Source organism: Halichoerus grypus, chromosome 1 (assembly GCF_964656455.1).
Source record: "Halichoerus grypus chromosome 1, mHalGry1.hap1.1, whole genome shotgun sequence".
Classification (NCBI taxonomy): domain Eukaryota; kingdom Metazoa; phylum Chordata; class Mammalia; order Carnivora; family Phocidae; genus Halichoerus; species Halichoerus grypus.
In genome coordinates this window covers 104,594,806-104,615,570 of record NC_135712.1, presented here as the reverse complement: position 1 = coordinate 104,615,570, position 20,765 = coordinate 104,594,806, and the positions used below count along the sequence as shown (strand labels likewise).

The following is a 20,765-nucleotide window of genomic DNA, read 5'->3' as shown; positions in this document are numbered from 1 at the left end:
TTCTCAAACTATTCCAAAAAACAGAAGGAGGAAAATTTCTAAATTCATTCCAGGAGGTCATTATTATCCTGATTCCAAAACCGGATAAAGACACCACAAAAAAAGAGAACTTCAGGCAAATATCTCTCATGAACATGGATGCAAGAATCCTCAACAAAATACTAGCAAACCAAATCCAACAACTCATTAAAAAAAAAAAATCACTCACCATGATCAAGTGGGATATATTCCTGGTATGCAAGGGTGGCTCAATATTTGCAAATCAATCAATGTGATATGTCACATTAGTAAGAGAATGGATAAAAACCATATGATCATTTCAGTAGATTCAGAAAAACATTTGACAAAGTACAATATCCATTCATGGTAAAATCCCTCAACAAAGTAGGTTAGAGTGAACATACCTCAAAATAATAAAGGCTATCTATAAAAAGCCCACAGCAAACATCATATCCAATGGGAAAAAACTGAGATCTTTACCCTTAAGATCAGGAATAAGATAAGGATGTCCACTCTCACCACTTTTATTCAACATAGTATTGGAAGTCCTAGCCAACCAGACAACAAAAAGAAATAAAAGTTATCCAAATTGCTAAGAAGGAAGTAAAACATTCACTATTTGCAGATGACATGATATTACATATTGAAAACCCAAAATATTCCACCAAAAAACTACTAGAACTGATAAATGAATTCAGTAAAGCTGTAGGATACAAAATAAATGTGCATAAATCTGTTGCATTTCTATACACAAATAATGCAGCAACAGAAAGAGAAATTAAGAAAACAATCCCATTTATAATTGCACCAAAAATATTAAGATACCTAGGAATAAACCTAACCAAAGAGGTGAAAGACCTGTACTCTGAAAACCATAAAACATTGATGAAAAAAATCAAAGATGACACAAAGAAATGGAAAGGCATTCCATGTGCATGGATTGGAAAAACAAATATTGTTAAAAAGTCTATACTACCCAAAATAATCTACACATTTAATGCAATCCCTATCAAAATACCAACAGCATTTTTCACAGAACTAGAAGAAACAATCCTAAAATTGGTATAGAACCACAAAGGACCCTGAATAGCCAAAGCAATTTTGAAAAAGAAAAGCAAAGCTGGAGTATCACAATTCCAGATTTCAAGTTATATTACAAAGCTGTAGCAATCAAAACAGTATGGTAGTGGCACAAAAATAGACACATAGATCAACAGAACAGAATAGAAAACCCAGAAATAAACCAACAATTATATGATCAATTAATCTTTGACAAAGTAGGAAAGAATATCCAATGGGAAAAAGACAGTCTCTTCAACAAATGGTACTGGGAAAACTGGACAGCTATCTGGAAAAGAATGAAACTGGAACACTTTCTTACACCATTCACAAAAATAAACACAAAATGGATCAAAAAACTAAATGTGGGACCTGATGCCATAAAAATCCTAGAAGGAACACAAGCAATAATGTCCTTGACATCGGCTATAGTAACATTTTTCTAGATATGTCTCCTGAGGCAAGGGAAACAAAAGCAAAAATTAACTATTGGGACTACATCAAAATTTAAAGCTTCTGCACAGCCAAGAAAACAATCAACAAAAGTAAAAGACACCTTACTGAATGGGAGAAGATATTTGTAAATGACATATCTGATAAAGGGTTAGTATCCAAAATATATAAAGAACTTCTACAATTCAACATCCCAAAAACAAACAATCCAATTAAAAAATGGACAGAAGACATGAATAGACATTTTTCCAAAGAAGACATCCAGATGGCCAACAGACACAGGAAAAGATGCTCAACATCATTTATCATCAGGGCAATGCAAATCAAAACTACAATGAGATATTACCTCACACCTGTCGGAATGGCTAAAATCAAAAACACAGGAAACAACAAATATTGGCAAGGATGTGGAGAAAAAGGAACCCTCTTGCCCTGTGGGTGGGAATGCAAACTGGTGCAGCCACTGTGGAAAACAGTATGGAGGTTCCTCAAAACAAGACAGAATTACCCTATGATTCAGCAATGATGCTACTGTGCATTTACCCCAAAAATACAAAAATACTGATTAAAAGGGATAAATGCACCCCTATGACTATAGCAGCATTATTTACAATAGCCAAATTATGGAAACAGCCCAAGTGTTCACGGATAGAAGAAGTGGTATATACATATATATACCAGTGGTATATGGTATATGTATTCCATTATATATATATATAAATGTGCATAAATATATATATATATAATGGAATACTATTCAGCCATAAAAAAGAATGAAATCTTGCCATTTGCTATGACATGGATAGAGCTACAGAGTACATTGCTAAACAGATTAAGTCAGAGAAAGACAAATACATATGATTTCACTCATATGTGGAATTTGAGAAACAAAACACATGAGCAAAGGAAAAAAAGAGAGAGAGAGATAAACCAAGAAACAGACTCTTAACTATGGAGAACACACTGCTGGTTACCAGAGGGAAGGTTGTGGTGGGATGGGTGAAATAGGTGATGAGGATTAAGGAATGCACTTGTGATGAGCACTGGGTGATGTATGTAAGTGCTGAATCAGTATGTTGAACACCTGAAACTAATATAACACTGTGTGTTAACTATATTGGAATTAAAATAGAAAGAAAGGTAAAAAAAAAAATATAGACCAGTCTGTACAGGCACAATGCATTAATTTGCTAATCATGGTTGGTCATTTGCTGTTTGATAGATATCAATAAATCCAGAACAGACAGTGAGACCAGCTTCAAAATTATTGAAGAATCTGGCCGATTTTCTCCCAACAAACTATTGTAAATTGGTGAATACAGATATCTGGAGAAAGGACAGGCAACTAACATGAAAGAGAAGTGTTTTTTTAACTTTACATTAGAGATATAAAATTAGCAATAAAGTTGAGGCTGATGAAAAACTTGGCCAAATAACAAACATTTGCATTTTTACAGCTCTGACATAATACACTTAGAATCAATTCATTTAGAGCATAAAAAGCTCTTTTAATGGACCTTAAAAATGATCCAGCTAAGCGCTTTTCAAGTTTCCTTAAGCTGTGGAGTTCTTGGTTTAAATATCTATCAGGAAGGCCACTGTGTAACACCAGCTCTATCACAGTTGCTCTGCTTGTAGGGCAAGGAAAGGAGGAAAGAGGGGATCTGGGGCTCTTTGAAGGGATCCCTGACAGTTTTTAGTGAGCACAGATTAAGAACCCATGAGCCCGTAATATACTCTTGGAATGAGGGTGAGGAAGAGGCAGTACATGGAGATGAAATACCCTGTTTGAGGAATTGAAACTGCCCAATAACAGAGTTGGCACTGAAGCTCAGTTCTATAAACTCTGGTTCAGCAGGATGCTGGGAAGCTGGAATTATCACCCAGGTCCAAGTTACCAGCATCTCTCTTTATTACTGAAGTCAACCACTCTTGTTGCAAAATTCCGAACTTTACAGAAATGTGTACTTTAAAAATGTGCAAGTTTCACCTTCACCCTCCACTTCTCCTCCACCTCCATCCCCAATTTGATTCTTCAGAGAAAACTAGTGGTGATAGTTTGATATGTGTTCTTCTAGAACCATCCCCTTCTGTATATACATATATGTAAATCTTTTCTGTCCTGGTTCTTAGCCGGCTCTATATTTTCTTTTATTATAGCACTTAACACTTTCTAACACCTTATTATTTATTTATCATTCTTATTATTTATTGTATGTTTTTCACTACTAGAATCATCTCTGTGAACCCAAGGATATTTGCCTGTTTTGTTCACTGACATTTCTGAAGTTCCTAGAAGGATGCTGACATGAGTAGGCACTCAGAAACATTTGTAGAATTAATGAAGAATGAATATTCAGGATGAGCAGATAGACCAGAAAGGATTTTTAGGGCAGTGAAACTATTCTCTATGATTCTACAATGGTAGATACATCCAAACGATGGAATATTATTTATGCAAAAAAGAAATGAGCTATCAAACCACAAAAAGATGTAAAGGAAGCTTAAATGCAAGAAGCCAATCCGAAAAGGCTACTTAGAAATCAGGAGGTTTGGGGTGCCTGGGTGGCTCAGTCCGTTAAGCATCAGACTCTTGATTGCGGCTCAGGTCATGATCTCAGGGCCATGAGATTGAGCCCCACGACAAGCCCCACGATGAGCCCCAAGCCAGCTCTGCTTGGGATTCTCTCTCTCTCCTTCTGCCTCTGCCATTCCCCATCTCGTGCTGTCTTTCTTTCTCTCTCTCTCTCTAAAATATATAAATAAATCTTAAAAAAAAAGAAATTAAGAAGTTTGATATGAGAAGCAGAATCATACTCAGAATTTCTGAAATGGCATTATGTTTCCCACATTTGTGGCTTGTTTTAATGGTGACATAATATTTTAATGGCTATTGGATAATTAATGTGAATATTTCATATGAAAAATGATGTTTCCCATAAAGCAACTTATTTTTAAAAGTTCACCGAATCATTTTTTAAAAAAAGAAAATATCTTCATTTTATAATTTCTTACTGGTCTCTAATATGGATAGGGCAAAAATGTGAACAGAGGAAACAGGAATTTGGTGTTCTTTTTGTAACTCTTTCATTCACTCCAAATGGATCTGCCAGCACATGACATGAGACTCTGTCTGCTTTAGACAGACTTATCTGCTGTTTGTAAACATATAACTCTATGAAAATAGACTGTAACACAAATAAATACCTCCCAAATTATCAATACCTGGACTCCTGATTGTCAATTATGTAGTTGCCTGTGTTTTTGGAAAAAAACTTTAAAATCTTACTCCATCATCTGAGGGTTTGATGGCTATTGTGGATCAAACAAGAGAAAATTAATTTTTTTTTTTGCCTTTTCCTATGTTATATCAAAACTCTTTACCAGCTATATAATTTCTTTTCAGTTTCCTTGGCTACCAGCTCTTTATCATCAACAGAGCTCAGATATACAGATTTGCTCAGTTTTTAAATGAGATTTGATGATATCCAGGGACCATTTTGTTTCCTTACAGGGCATATACTGCCAGTTTCATAATGGAAGCAAATGGAAAAATAACATTCACTTCCTGAAATTTGGTTTGTAGCAAGCTGGGTTGGAATGTACTCTTGTGCTGGTGACCATCCATGGTCCAGGACCATTTCGTACAGCACTGCATGCTTTGGAGTAAAGACAACCCCCAAACAAAAATCAGGGATGATTAATAATAATCTCTGAGTATGAACTGTACTAAAAAAAAGATTAAAAAAATACTAACTACAGATATAAGAACATAATGCCATATCTTTCTATTATAAAAATAATACATTTAGAAGAATATATTTAAGAATATGAAACCTGCCACAGCAAACTACTTCTGCTCCTAAGCATCTCCCCTCCTCCTTCTTTTAATGTGGCTGCCTAAATTTCGGGCAGGATATGCCAAATGAACTCCTGTGCATTTTTGCTCCATTATGAATTTGCTTTTACTTCTCTTTATTTATTAACAATGTCTCTTTAAACCTATCCAAGGTGGGCACTATATTAGGAGGATTAGATGACTCATTTGATTTATAGGCAGATAATCACTCCTGGATTTCCATACAAAATGGCCCGCGTGTACATGTGCTCACCAATTTTACTTTGTACTGTTTCCTAGGTGGATGAATATACTTCTCATTCATAGATACACGTCAGATAAGCCAACATGCAGATAATCAGCATACCTTTTTGTTCAATAGCATGGTTAGGGCATTTTTCTTTATCTATTTGAATGTTCAAAGAAAATCAAACTTTTTCTTTTCTTTTTTTTTAGAAGTAACTTTTGAAAATATAATTAATGAGAAATAAAGTTATCTGATGTTCTCTAGTGGAACTCCGCAAACAGTTAAGGTGTATATTTAAATGTGTAACATCTTTACCAGTGACCTTGCAGCTACTCTGTTGGGGATGAACAAGGGCAGTAACTGATGTTAACTCAATAGAAGAGTTTGGAAGGGATCTTTCCAAAAGGGTTTGTAGGTCTTCTTTTTACTTATTTAAATGTTTTATAATTAATTAAATGTTTTTATTTAAATGTTTCTCATGGGAAACTGAGGATGACTGGAGCCAGGATATGAGTGGCAGGATAAGGTTAAGGGGAGAACCTGGCCACTATTTTATCTATCTATCTTCTTTTGACTAAAACCCACTCGCGAGAAATGGGAACTGGCAGATAGGTAATCCATGATAAATTCCCAAGCACCAAGAAAAATTCTCTAGAAAAGTTTTCCCTAGCTAGTGTTCTTCAAACAGGAGCCCCAGTGGACCATATCAATGAAATGAGGCAACAGGGAATTTGTAATATCTTACTATCTGCTGTTTTTTCCTCTGAAATTGTTTGGAAAAGCTTGAGGATCTGTGTCTGCCTCCAAATCTTACAATTCTCCTTAAGGATAAATGATCCTAATCCTACAGCTAAACCAATCTATTTTAAAAAAGGACACTTCCTCCAGAACCACTCAATGAATGAGTGTTATATCACCCCCCAGACGAGACCAACCAAGGAGAAAGAGGTAAGGCCTGGGTTGGCTTTGCCTCCTTGGTCGTCCCAGCATGGGGTTGGACATACAAAATTTCAATAAGAAAACTTTATTTGTAATTAATTATGAAACAGCACCTGTTTCTTGATATTTTAAATGAACTTTTATTTTTGTATATTCTTATATCGGTTCAAGTTGAAAAATCACCTCATGTCAGTCTGTTAGAGAAAGGACGACATCACTAGCTTTAAAATTAGCTTTCTGCAAGTCAGGCTTGCTGATATGCTCTACAGATGGAATGTATTTTCACCCAATCAGGGAATACTTCAAAGTGAACCAAAACCGCATTGATGGGTTCTTGTAAGCTTTTATATCATCCTTTATAGAACACCAGCGATGGGTCAGATTTTCAAGGATTTATTTCAATAGCATGTGTTTTGGGTTTTTTTTTAACCTCTAATCATTTTTGTTCACATAAAGGAATTCCAGTGATTCAGATATTTAAAATGCCCTTTAGCTGATGAACTAAATTCCTTCAGCCTTGTACGTAAATACAATCAGGCAGTGATGTCAGCCTATCACTCTGAATATGAATACCTAACTTTCCATGGTTGGCTAAACTGCATCCGCACCAGAGGCCTAGAAGGCCCAGGAGAGAATTACTGACCTGGGAATAACAGGCTCTTTCATACTCAAAATGACACTGCTGACCCAACCTCAATAAGACCTGGGGTTTGACAATTGTTCCAGACATGATGATAGATTTGTGCTGCTGTATTTATAGTCCATTACCTGCCCCCTCTGTGATTAATATCATGCAATAAAAGAGGGCTGACTGAGGATAAGAATGGTATTTGTGACCTTGATTCACCTAATACTGAATTCTGCTGGACTCTGACTAGTAAAGTTCCTGTTCTTTCAACATAGTTTATTACTAAAGTATTAGATTGAACCTTATGAAAGTGACATTTTCGTAGGTCAAAGTAAGGGAGTCAGATATTAGTATTGGTTTTTTCCATACGATTCAAAAGGATACCAAAAGAATTTCCTTAAAGTGTTGTTTTATCATTTTCTTATGGTATAGGCATTATGACATCAGTCTAAAATTAGTCCTAACACATTGTTGTTGTTGTTCTTGTTTCCTGCTGGCTATTTTTCTTTTTAACTCTAAATGTTGTGGAAGTGATTTCTATGCTTCTTCCCTTTGTTTCTTGATTACTTTGCATAATTCAGCAAGAAAGGCCAAATGTGCCTTTTTTTACACCAACAACACAATAACCATAATACAGTTTCTAAGCCTAAATCTTTCTTCAAGAAATTTTTTTTTTTTTTTTTTTTTTTTAAAGATTTTATTTATTTATTTGACAGAGAGATTGACAGTGAGAGAGGGAACACAAGCAGGGGGAGTGGGAGAGGGAGAAGCAGGCTTCCTGCTGAGCAGGGAGCCCGATGCGGGGCTCGATCCCAGGACCCTGGGATCATGACCTGAGCTGAAGGCAGACGCTTAACCGACTGAGCCACCCAGGCGCCCTCTTCAAGAAATTTTTAAGGAAAGAAATGTGATACTGTTGAGCTGAGTGATCTCATGACAGCAAGCAAAATTGTGTCAGCCAGATGACTGCTGGCCTTCTCCTGAATGGTTTACACAATCTCGGGAAGAATAACAACACGTCCCCTGTAGTCAGCACGAGTCCTTTCTCAGTGGATGTATTTACAGTGAGTCATATAAATCCCTCACACATATCCCTGCACAAGGAATTTTCCAGGAACTTCCAGGAAATTACAAAAATGCGAATAAATTCCAAAATGTCAACTTAAAAAAATACATACTCAGTTCTAGGCCATTCCCGGTAGGAAACATCAGAAGAAAATACCTTTCGATTTTTGTTTGTTTTGAGTAAAGATGATGGATTCATTCAATATTTTGGAAAAAAAACCCAAGTCACCCTCAAACTCCCAAAATAATTCAAGGCAATAAGAAATATCATGTGTTTTTGACAATTAGACGCTTGAAGTAACTGCAGGACTTCCACAGGTTTTCACAAGGTTAAAACTCACCACATAGCACAGCTTCAATGTTTTAAGCTAAACTTAAAAAACAAAACTATTCTAGCAGATGGAAATATGTCTAACTTTACATTTGCTACAAACTTCCTCCCTTAAGCTGGGAAATTCATTTAACCTCTTTTACATTAAATTCTCCAACCTGTGCATTAAATACATAGAGTATTAATGAAATGCGAAATTGTAAAGAGTTTGTGTTGAGTTTTATTGATTTTAGTTATTCTCAAATCTTGTTATACTTAATTATCCAAAACTTATATTGAATATGAGCAATATCACTTTTTTTGGTCACCATTAAAAAAAGAGTTTTAAGAATCCTAATCAACGAATTAATGTAAACACCTCTGGAAATGTCAGATTCTACAGACATGCAGACAATATTTGTCATTCCCAAATGCTTGAATCCCCCTTTCCCTTTGTTAGCATGAGAATACATTCTTTTCTCTGCTTTGGAGTGGGAGAAGGGATAGTAAGTAGAGTACGGAAAATGGGACCCTCCTAGTACCATCCACTGAGGGGGATGACAGTCAGTGCGTGGGTGAATGTGAATTGGATTCACTATCCTTCCACTGTTTCTTTCTGGAAGATGCGCTGTCTAGTCTGTGAAAAGCTGTCACATCCAACAAGAGGGCTAGGACCTTCATCTTGATCTCAAGGGAATAACATGGCTGCTAACTGAGAAGGACTGCAAGAAAAACCTAATTAGCCGACAGTGCCTTCAAAATATCCAAATCTGTTCAACTCACTACCAGGAGGATGAGCTTGCCCCGGCACTCTTCCATTTTAGTAAGTGTGCCTCAAACCGATCCTCTTTTCCAGGAACAGGGCACAAAATTTAAGAAGCATGAGAAAATTTAGTAGTCAAAATACATAATATTCAAAAAAAATCAAAATTAATACAAAAGGTTCATGATGAACAAAAATCAAAATTGTAAGTGGAAACATGATCAATATTACCTCTTGCTCCTTTTGCCTCTGCTCCAATATGGTTTGGCAAGACATACTGATCCTGTCTTAACTTAAAAATTTTTGGCACCTCCTTAAATTGTGCACCCGAGGGAAATCCCGGTTCCTGACATCTTTTTCTTTGTTCTCTGTTTTCTGACTAGCTCACACTCTCACTGGGTCCTGACATATATCACCTCCTGACTATGATCTCACTCTTTTTTTTCTATAATCTCCAGAGGCCAGGGATTGTATCTGTTTGGGTCACAGCTGAATCTCACACAAAGCTGCATCTTTTTTAGCATACTGCCTGGCACACAGTAGCTGCTTCATACACGCTGCTGAATGATTGAGAGAAAAATCTCTTGGAGCGCAATGTTGTGCATGGCTTCCTTGCATGATTATGTGGCTAGAAAAATGTCTCTGACTGGACCCTTACCCCAGAGCCTGCTTTAGGGAACACGGACCCCTTCCAGGAGTTTCCTAAACACTACGGACAGAGAACCAGGAACAATATATTTTGAGGTTTGAAAAAAATCAGAGTCGGTGAACTTAAGTACATCTAAGTAGATTTGAATAGAAATAAAAAAGATGATTGAACTTATTAGGGGGAAAAAAAGCAATTAAAATACTGTGAGGGTGCTTTCAAACGATCTATTTTGCAAAAAGAATCCAGGGCATGGCAATTTTTATGATTTGAGCCTTTTTGTCCCCCAGCGATGACTGAAATTTCTCAAGTTTAGGGTGTTTAGAGCACATACCTTCAATGGTACACTGATCAGGGACCGGAATCTTCTTTCCGATTTCCACAGCATATGCTTTTACTTTACTGAAGTTTTCCTTTAAGTGCAAGTAGAGCTTATCTTGGTATTCTCCAGGACTTGCAGTAGTTTCTGGAGTTTCTTCCTGGCAGTTTGCTTTAACTGTTTCTGGCAAATACTCTGATTCTGTATGTATAATACTTGGGTGTGAAACTGAAGAACTTCCCAGCTGTGATCTGTCAGAGTTTGCCTTAAAGGGCAACTTGTCATTTCCTTGGCTAAGTGGGTCTGTTTCTGAAAGAAAGGTGCTGGCTGGCATATCTTCACTCTCTACAACTTCCCCATCATCTGAGCTCATGCTCTTTGTTAGCACAGTGTGCAAAGCCAAACTCTTTGACCTGCAATACAAACAAAAAGCCAAGACAGATAAAGAAGTTGAGCTAGCATCCACTGAGAAGGAAAAGAATAATGGTGGGGCAAAATGACTTCCTCTAGAGTGTGAAACCGAAAATTGGTGCTATTAACAGATTTGATAAAAACATAGAGCAGCAAAAAGTTATGTAATAAGCCAAACCTTGGAAGATCTAGGCCACCTCCAAAAACAGAGATTTAAAAATCAATTTCATGGCAAAACTAACTGGAAAATAGTAGACTTACATAGTTATATTCTTTTTTTTTCTACTTTTGCTTCTGCTTTTTCATCAGAAAACAAGAGAGGCTTTTGACAGTCATTCTCAATATAGCACATCTATAGGGCACCTGGGTGGCTCAGTCAGTTACGCATCTGCCTTCGGCTCAGGTCATGATCCCAGGTTCCTGGGATCGAGCCCCACATCGGGCTCCCTGTTCAGCGGGGAGCCTGCTTATCCCTCTCCCTGCCACTCCCCCTGCTTGTGCTCTCTCTTTCTAATAAATAAATAAATAAATAAATAAATAATAAATAAATAAAATCTTTAAATATATATATATAGCACATCTATATTTAAAGTATTTTTTAAAAATAAGCCATAGGTTTGTTTTCCATTTGTATTCTCCTTTTTATTATAGCAAGCTTCCTTGGATAATGGAAGCAGGTGAATGCCATTTCATTCATGAAAAGATGGGGCTTTGGATGCTATAGGTGAAAGATATTTAAAAACCACCCCATAACAGTGATAACAAAACTAATAGCAAGCATGAAGTGCATACTTTAAAAAACCAGTCAAGCAAAATTTATACCTGCTAAATCTAATGTCTTTTCTTTCTTCCTTAGAAAATTGGCCCAAACTATATCTTCTGATAGAGCTAGGAGTATTGCTCTCAGCATTTATTTTGTCTTCAAAAGCCTGTATTTTAACTTGTAGCTTTTCATGGTCTTCATTTTCAGTCAATGTGAGCTTAATTTCTTCCAGCTTCTCAGGGATTTCAAACTCACTGCTTGGTTTTTTCCTAAAGGAATAAAAATCATTGCATTAGATGGTGGTCACATGTACCCTCAAGACAGTGTTACTCTCTATTGAACTGCTTCTTACTCAAAACAGAAAAATTTACCTGATAAATTTTTTATTAGTCATTTAGCAAATGTTTATTGAGTAACTACAATGGACATAGGGTTTTTGTTTTTTTTTAAGATTTTATTTTTAAGGAATCTCTACACCCAACATGGGGCTTGAACTCATAACCCCAAGATCAAGAGCTGCATGCTCCACCCACTGAGCCAGGTGCCCCCATTTTTTTAAAGAAAATTATATTTGTTCTAGTTTCTGTCATCTACATCATTTCTGTGGTAGGAAATGTGCTCATTGTAGTCACCATCACTGCCAACCCATCACTGGGGTCTCCCATGTACCTTTTTCTGGCCTATCTCTCTCTCTCTCTTTTTTTTTAAGATTTTATTTATTTGACACAGAGAGAGAGAGATAGTGAGAGAGAGAGAACAAGCAGGGGGAGTGGTAGGCAGGCAGAGGCAGAAGGTGAAACAGGCTCCCTGCTGAGCAAGGAGCCCGATGTGGGGCTCATTCCCAGGACCCTGGGATCATGACCTGAGCCGAAGGCAGACGCTTAACCGACTGAGCCACCCAAGCGTCCTGGCCTATCTCTTCTTTACTGATGCCTGCTATTCCTCTATAAATACCCCTAAAATGATTATAGATTTACTCTATAAAAGACCATTCTGGGCGCCTGGGTGGCTCAGTCGTTAAGCGTCTGCCTTCGGCTCAGGTCATGATCCCAGGGTCCTGGGATCGAGTCCCACATCGGGCTCCCTGCTCGGCGGGAAGCCTGCTTCTCCCTCTCCCACTCCCCCTGCTTGCGTTCCTGCTCTCGCTATCTCTCTCTCTGTCAAATAAATAAATAAAATCTTTAAAAAAAAAAAAAAAAAGACCATTCTATTCAATGGGTGTATGACCTAAATCTTTGGAGAACATTTCTTTGGAGCTGCTGAGGTCATCCTACTTAGTGTGATGGCCTACACCCGTTATGTGACCATTTGTAAGCCCTTGTATTATACAACCATCATGAACTGGCAGATGTGTGGCCTGCTAATGGGAATGGTGTGGGTGGGAGACTTTCTTCATGCAACCACACAGATCCTCTTCAGCTTCCAATTAGCTCTAACATCACAGATCACTCTAGGTATGATCTGAACCCTTTGCTCAATCTTGCCTGCACTGATACCCACACTCTAGGGCTCTTTGTTGCGGCCAATAGCGAATTGATCTGTGTGCTAAACTTCCTTCTCTTTTAAAAATTTTTTTTTTTTATTTGAGTATAGTTGACACACATTGTTACATTAGTTTCAGGTGAACAATGGACATAGATCTTTGAAACTGTTTCTATAACTTCTTCTGCTAGAAGTTTATAAACATTGGTGTGTGTGTGCCAACTTTACATTAGAAGGAGTTGTTGAAGAATTCAGAGAATAAAAAGCAGTTTGTATCTGTGTTATCTGAATATGGTTATCTACCATATTCTTATCCAGTTCTACAAAAGTATGGCTTTCACATGAAATTCATTCCAGACATTTTTTTGGAAAATTGTTAAGAGGCGATTTGTTTGTGCTGAAATTGACAGAACATTTCAAATGGACTGTATAAACTCATGGTTTTCTTAATTTTATGGTAATCAGTGTGATTCTTTTATATTATGAAATAAAAAAAATCTTTTTGATTTTAATATGTTGGAGGGAAGAGATTTTCCATGACTGATATTAATAGTTTCAACTATCTTTTTTTACAGTAGAATTTATAAAGCACTAGGTGAGTCATTAAAATTACCTCCTTTAAGGCAGGGGTTATATGTAGAATAAATTTGGAACCCCTCTAAGGACTAACATAGTGCCTTAGATATAGTAAGAGCCTACAAATAAGCTGCAGAAATAGTTCACTTGATGCTAAGGTGCTAAGTGATTACAGAAAAGTAGTGTGTATTTATCTTCCCTTACCTGCCTGAGTCAGCCTAGAGCTACTTTGAATTTTTTTAAAGATTTTATTTATTTATTTGCCAGAGAGAGAGCATAAGCAGGGGAGTGGCAGGCAGAGGGAGAAGCAGGCTTCCTGCTGAGCAGGGAGCCCAATCCCAGGACCCCAGTGTCATGACCTGAGCCAAAGGCAGATGCTTAACCGACTGAGCCACCCAGGGGTCCCAAATTTTTATTAAACAATCACTATCAATATAATATGGGGTTATTCTTCTTTATAAATATAAGGGTTAATAATCCCAAAAATCCATTCATCAAGATGGCTTAATAATTCTATTGGTTTGTCTGTGTGTATTTACCTGGCACTCTTTACTATTTTTCCTAGAGGTTCATGAAAAGGGCCTCAAATATACAAAACACTGGCGTTTTCAAGCATATGGCTATTTTCCCCTAAGGGACAAGGTAAACCTGGTATAGTACATAGGTGGGAATGAGAAAATACAATTCTGGTTTTTCTAATGGCACTGCTTTTTAGGGAAAACCAACAAGAAAGTGCTGGTGATACTTTTTTCAATTATATTCCACCCATTCTGGGGCCATGTGTGCGGTGGGCACTGGGAGAGGTTGGTTGGCAGGTTTCCTGGCTGGCCCAGAGAGGGATACTTGCTTTGAGCGAGGGTTCATAGCTTTGGGGCCCTCAATTTTTAAAATTCCCGTTAGTTCAGCCCAGGGACAGATGTAAATGGTGCCACTGGAAAAGCAAGTAGATCATCACTTAAGTAACCAGGATATTGTTTATTGTCTAATAAGTTATTACTGAGAAAACTTAAATACATATCTATATAATTTTTATAGGCTTCCTATAGTTTTGCATACATAATGCAAAATTTATAATCTATACCATGCTTCACTGAAATATACATGAGTAGATTTCAAGAATCAGTACATGGGAATAAAGGCTAATCACAAACATGTTTCCCTTTATGATACATATGATACTGGCTGCCCACAAACAGATGGGAGGTTTTGACATCTTCCAGCCAGATGATTCTAAAAGCTGAACTTTTACTCCTATTACAAATGAAACAAAGATGGTACTATCACTGGATGGTATTTTACAAACCATGATGATTATCAAGGTTACTTTTAAAAGATCCAATGGGACTTCTGGGGAAGTTGGTGGAGTAGGAAGATCCTACACTCACCTTGTCTCAAAGATACAACTAGATAACACCCACATTGATGTAAATTACCCAGAAAATGACCTGAAGATTGGCAGAACAGTTTCTCCATAGCTAAATGTAGAGAAAAGGCCACACTGAAGAGGGTAGGAGGGGTAGAGACATGGTGGAGGCTAAATGGACCCATGGGTCTGTCCATGGAGGAAGGGACACCATGGGCATCAAGAGGAGAAACAAACCATCACAGCAAGTACCCCAGGCATGGGAAACCCACACAGGTAAGATGAATCCCCATAACATTTGGCTTTGGAAACCACAGGGGACTAATTTCGTGCATTCTTACAATGGGGGCTTAACACCTGGAACTTTAAAAATCAGCAGGCTCCACTCTGGGAGAGCCAGAGGGCAAGAGGAAACAAATTCCTTGCCCTTAAAGACACAGTACAACAAACAGCTCTGTAGAGATACAGCCTAGAAGTAGCAATTTGAAAAATGTTTGGGGTATATGGGAAGATTTATTTACTAATCTCAGAGCATGTGCTGGAGGGACAGACATCTTTAGGAGACTTCTCCAGGAACAAAGGAACTGACAAGCACCATTTCCTTCCCCTGCTCCCCAGGCTAGACACATGGACACCTGTGGGAACAAGCACAGCACAAACACTCTCACCTAATTTGCTGACAGTGTGCCCCACCCCTGTGTTCTCCTGCAGACACACCCCCTCTAGTCCTGCTGCAGTTGTCTAAAGCAACTCAAGGTCCACTCCCACAATACTCCTGCATGAAGCATGCTAAGACCACAAGTTCCATCCCCACATTCTCCTACAGACCTCTCCCCAGTGGGCTCTGGGCAGACATCTGGTCTTAATGCAGGCCCTAGCTGCCAATAAACCATCTCAAGGGACAACACAGGGAAAGCACACTGCTGATCAGTTCTACTGCATCTCTGGTAAATTCCTGGTCTGACTCATCTCAAGACCAAGGCAGACCCAAACTGACCCAATAATAACATAGGGAACAAACACTGCCCACAACAGGCAAAGAGAGACAGAGCTGAAAGCAAAAGTGGCTCAGCCAAAATAGTAGGGTGCATTCAACACACATAGGAGATATCCCTGAAGTAACAGATTCTGGTGAACAGGGGACATTGCACTGCAGGGCACTACAGGACCTCTTCTTCATAAGGCCACTACTTTCAAGTGCAGGAAATGAAGCTGAATTTCCTAACACATAGAAAGAGCACAAAGAGGAGCACCTGGGTGGCTCAGTCAATTAAGTGTCCAACTCTTGGTTTTGGGCTCAGGTCATGATCTCATAGGTCATGGGATCAAGCCCTATGTTGGACTCCACACTCAGCTGGGAGTCTGCTTGAAATATTCTCTCCCTCTGCCCCTCCCCCCTCTCAAATAAAGAAATCTTTAAAAAAAAAAAAGAAAGAGCACAAAGAGTTAGACAAAATGAGGAGACAGGGGAATATGTTCCCAAGGAAGAACAGGACAAAATCACAGCAAGAGAGCTAAATGAAATAGAGATGAGTAATATGCCTGATAGATAATTGAAAGTAATGCTCATAAAGAAAGAAAAGAGTAGAGGACCTCAGTGAAACCCTTAACAAGGAGATAGAAAACATAAGAAAGAACCAGTCAGAGATGAAGAACTCAATAACTGAAAGTAAAAATACACTAGAGAGAATTAATAGTAGACTAGAAGAAGCAGAAGAACAGATCATCAAACTGGAGTACAGAGTAATAGAAAGCAATCAAGCTGAAGAGGAGAGAGAAGAAATAATAATAATAAGTGAAAAAGACTTAGAACTCTGCAACACCATCAAGCACAGTAACATTTACATTATAGGGATACCAGAAGGAGAAGAGAGAGAAAAGGGTGGGGGGGGGGGCAGAAATTTTATTTGAGGAAATAATAGCTGAAAATTTCCCAATCTGGGGAAGGAAACAGAAATCCAAAACCAGTAGGCACAGAGAACTCCCAACAAAATCAACCCAAGGAGTTCCACACAAAGACACATAGTAATTGAAATGGCAAAAAGTAGTGATAAAGAGAATTTCAAAAGCAGCAAGAGAAAAGAAAACATTACATACAAGGGAGACTCTATAAGGCTATCAGCTGATTTTTCAGCAGAAACTTGGAAGACTAGAAGAGAATGGTATAAGATATTCAAAGTGCTGAAAGGAAAAAATCTCTAATTGAGAGTACTCTATCCAGCAAAGCTATCATTCAGAATAGAAGGAGAGATAAAGGGTTTCCCAATAAAAGTAAAAGAAATTCATGATCACTAAATCAGCCTGACAAGAAATGTTAAAGGGGACTCTTTGAGTGGAAAGGAAAAGACATAAGTAGGAGTAAGGAAGAAGTAAAGCATTCGCTATTTGCAGATGACATGATACTATATATAAAAAAGTCTAACAATGCCACCAAAAAAAAAAAAAAAAAACACAAAAACAAACAAACCCTACCAGAACTAATAAATGAATTCAATAAAGGCAAAGGATACAAAATCAATATACAGAAATCAGTTGCATTTCTCTACAACAATAACGAAGTAGAAAAAAGAGAAATTAAGAAAACAATCCCATTTACAATTGCACCAAAACAATAAAATATGTAGGAATAAACTTAACCAAGAAGGTGAAAGACCTGTACTCTGAAAACTATGAAATATTGATGAAGGAAATTGAAGTTGACAAAAATAAATGGAAAGATATTCCATACTCATGGATTGGAAGAACATATATTGTTAAAATATCCATACTACCCAAAGCAGTCTACAGATTTAATGCCATCCTTATCAAAATATCAATAGCATTTTTCACAGAACTAGAACAAATAATCCTGAAATTGGTATGGAACCACAAAAGACTTGGAGCAGCCAAAGTAATCTTGAAAAAGAACAAAACTGGAGGTATAACAATCCCAGTTTTCAAGATATACAACAAAGCTGTAGTAATCAAAACAGTATGGTCCTGACACAAAAATAGACACTTACTTCAAAGGAACAGAATAAAACCCAGAAGGAAACCCACAATTATATGGTCAATTAATCTTTGACAAAGGAGGTGAGAAGATGCAATAGGAAAGTCTCTTGAACAAACTGGACAGCCACATGCAAAACAATGAAACTGGACCACTTTCTCACATCATACACAATAAACTCAAAATGGATTAAAGACTTAAAATGAGACCTAAAACCATAAAAGCCCTAGAGGAGAGCACAGACAGTATTTTCTCTGACATCTGCCATAGCAAAATTTTTCTAGATGTGTCCCCTGAGGCAAGGGAAACAAAAACAAATATAAAGTATTGGGACTACATCAAATTAAAAAGCTTCTGCACAGCCAAGGAAACAATCAGCAAAACTAAAAGGCAACCTGCTGAATGGGAGAAGATATTTGCAAATGACGTATCCAGTAAAGGGTTAGTATCCCAAATATATAAAGAACTTATACAACTCAACATCAAACAAATAATCCAATTAAAAAATGGGCAGAAGACATGAACAGACATTTCTCCAAAGAAGACATCCAGATCGCCAACAGACACAAGAAAAGATGCTCAACTTCACTCATTATCAGGGAAATGCAAATCAAAACCACAATGAGATATCACCTCACACCTATCAGTGTATGGCTAAAATCAATAACCCAAAAACAACAAATGTTGACAAAGATGTGGAGGAAAAGGAACACTTGTGAACTTTTGTAGGAATGCAAACTGGTGCAGCCACTGTGGCCAACAGTTTGGAGGTTTCTCAAAAAATTAAAAGCAGAACTACCATATGATCTAGTAATTCCACTACTGGGTATTTACCCAAAGAATAAGAAAACATGGATTTAAAGGTATATGCACCCCTATGTTTATTGCAGCATTATTTATAATAACCATATTATAAAAGCAGTCCAAGTATCCACCCATAGATGAGTGGATAGAGAAGAAGTGGTATATATATATGTATATATACATATACATATACATATAATAGAATATTACTCAGTTCAAGTTTTTGAACTTTATTTCAGAAATTTCCATAGCTGGGATTATTAAAGCTTAAAAATCTGTTAAGGCATAAAATACACCAAATATGCATACATCAGATATTGAGCATTATGCAAATTTTAAAATCTGAAAACATATGACTTGTTAGAAGAAGAACTTCTCACAAATTCACAATTTTTTTTTCTTTCTACATAAAGCTCTGGGTTATAACAACAGTTAATAGCATTTTCTTCCAAAAAACTTCAAATTTCATATGATTATAGTAAATCTTCCTGGATAATTTTATTGGATCAGTTTCTGGCTTTTTTAAAATATATTTTTTTTTACTTACAGAGATCTTCATTTTATTTTTTGTACTTTTTGTATCAATTTCCCTATTTATATAATAGGGAAGACAACTGTACCTAATTCACAGTGTTGTTACAAAGTGAAATGACAGAATCAGTGTGAAGCACTGTTCCTAACAGATAACACACTGCTCAATAGATGTTAGATTTTATTATTAGTATGATTGTTATTATTAATTGATATTATTATTATTCCTTTGGAAACTTCCTCAGCATTGTCTTGTGTTAATATATAGAGAACACATCAGTGGTCTAGACACAGACAGACCAATATTCCATACCCTGGAGGGAACTAATGTTCCCTGGAGAATGCCATGGCATCAGATTTTAGGAGAGGACACTCAGCTCCCTTTCCCTGACCCTGTCTCTAGTTACCAGGTGTTGGCTGTGAAGCCATGGCCTGAGTGAGTCAGACCTCTAGTAGCTGGAAGCATGCCTTCTTTCATTCTTGGATTGCCTTGTAACATCCCTCGGAGGGGACTTTGGGCATGAGAGAAGTTATGGGTTATCCCTACACATCCACTGACCCCAAGGGGGGCAAGTCAGGCAGGTGCCTTTAGGGTAGGGTTGCCTGATAAAATACAGGATACTCAACCAAATTTGAATTTCAGATCAACAACAAATAATTTTTTTAGTATAAGTATACCCCTAGTGGGATAAACAAAAAGTGTATTATACTATACTAAAATGATTATACTAAAAAATTATTTGTTCTTTATCTGAAATTCAACTGGGTGTCCTGTACCTCTATTTGTTAAATCTGTCTCGGGTAAATCTCTGCTACTCGGTGGGCAGGGACCTATACTGTTCATCTTTGTTCCCTTGTATCTGGCACAGTGCTTGACACACACAGGTACCTGAAGTGTTTGTGGAATAAATGAACTCAGACCACCTTGGTTTCCTAAGCCAGCCTACTCTCTGTGCCCCCAAATCCTCCTGAGTTCTACTAGATGCCCATGAGGCACTGGCCACTTCTCTTGGCCTATAGGGGGTAGAGGGTGGGGTGGTATCATTTGGTAAATATCAAATGTCGAGAAGCAGGGAGCAAGAGTAGGAGTAAAATGATGGATTTGTAAATAAGAGTGAAGGAATGACAATAAAATATCTGGGCCAGAGAAGTGATCTCTACATATGATGAGGCTGATGAGCATTACTGATAAGTAGAATTCTCACCACAAAGACTTTCTTTTATACATGATCTTCCTTGTTTTTATGATTTGGAGATTCGTTAACATAGAAGTCAGGGGACAGGGATGGTAAGGAAGAGTCACCAAGGCAGCCAGAGCCACAAGACGGACCAAAGAGAACGTTTGTCACTGGTCATCAATCCACCTGGGTTTTGTTACAGAATTTTGCTGGCAGGGAGTTAGGACACGCTTTGGTTCCAAAAGGTTGAAAAGTCCACGAAATGGTAGACAGAAGTCTGAGTTTATAATAAACATTCATGCTTCTTCACTTCTCCTAGTTTTTAAATTTGGTCTAAAAAGACAGGAGAGAATTTGTTCAGAACCAAAACTTTTTCTGGAGATAAACTCTGTTTTCCATGG

The 20,765-nt window shown here is 37.5% G+C and overlaps 1 protein-coding gene across 2 annotated transcripts in view; it reads right to left on the bottom strand.

Moving 5' to 3' along the window:
* The window catches only part of VEPH1 (ventricular zone expressed PH domain containing 1), a 216,003-nt gene that overhangs the window by 87,686 nt on the left and 107,552 nt on the right, over window positions 1-20,765 (bottom strand). The window contains exons 7-10 of one of the 2 annotated variants that reach the window (XM_078069976.1): window positions 12,891-12,925; window positions 11,924-11,929; window positions 11,501-11,676; window positions 10,283-10,680 (exon numbers count right to left, since the gene is read on the bottom strand). In XM_078069976.1, coding sequence (XP_077926102.1) covers window positions 10,283-10,680; window positions 11,501-11,676; window positions 11,924-11,929; window positions 12,891-12,925 — 615 coding nt within the window. Of the gene's footprint in view, window positions 1-10,282; window positions 10,681-11,500; window positions 11,711-11,923; window positions 11,930-12,890; window positions 12,926-20,765 lie in introns of both variants that reach the window. The other variant, XM_036122400.2, reaches the window with a different exon arrangement.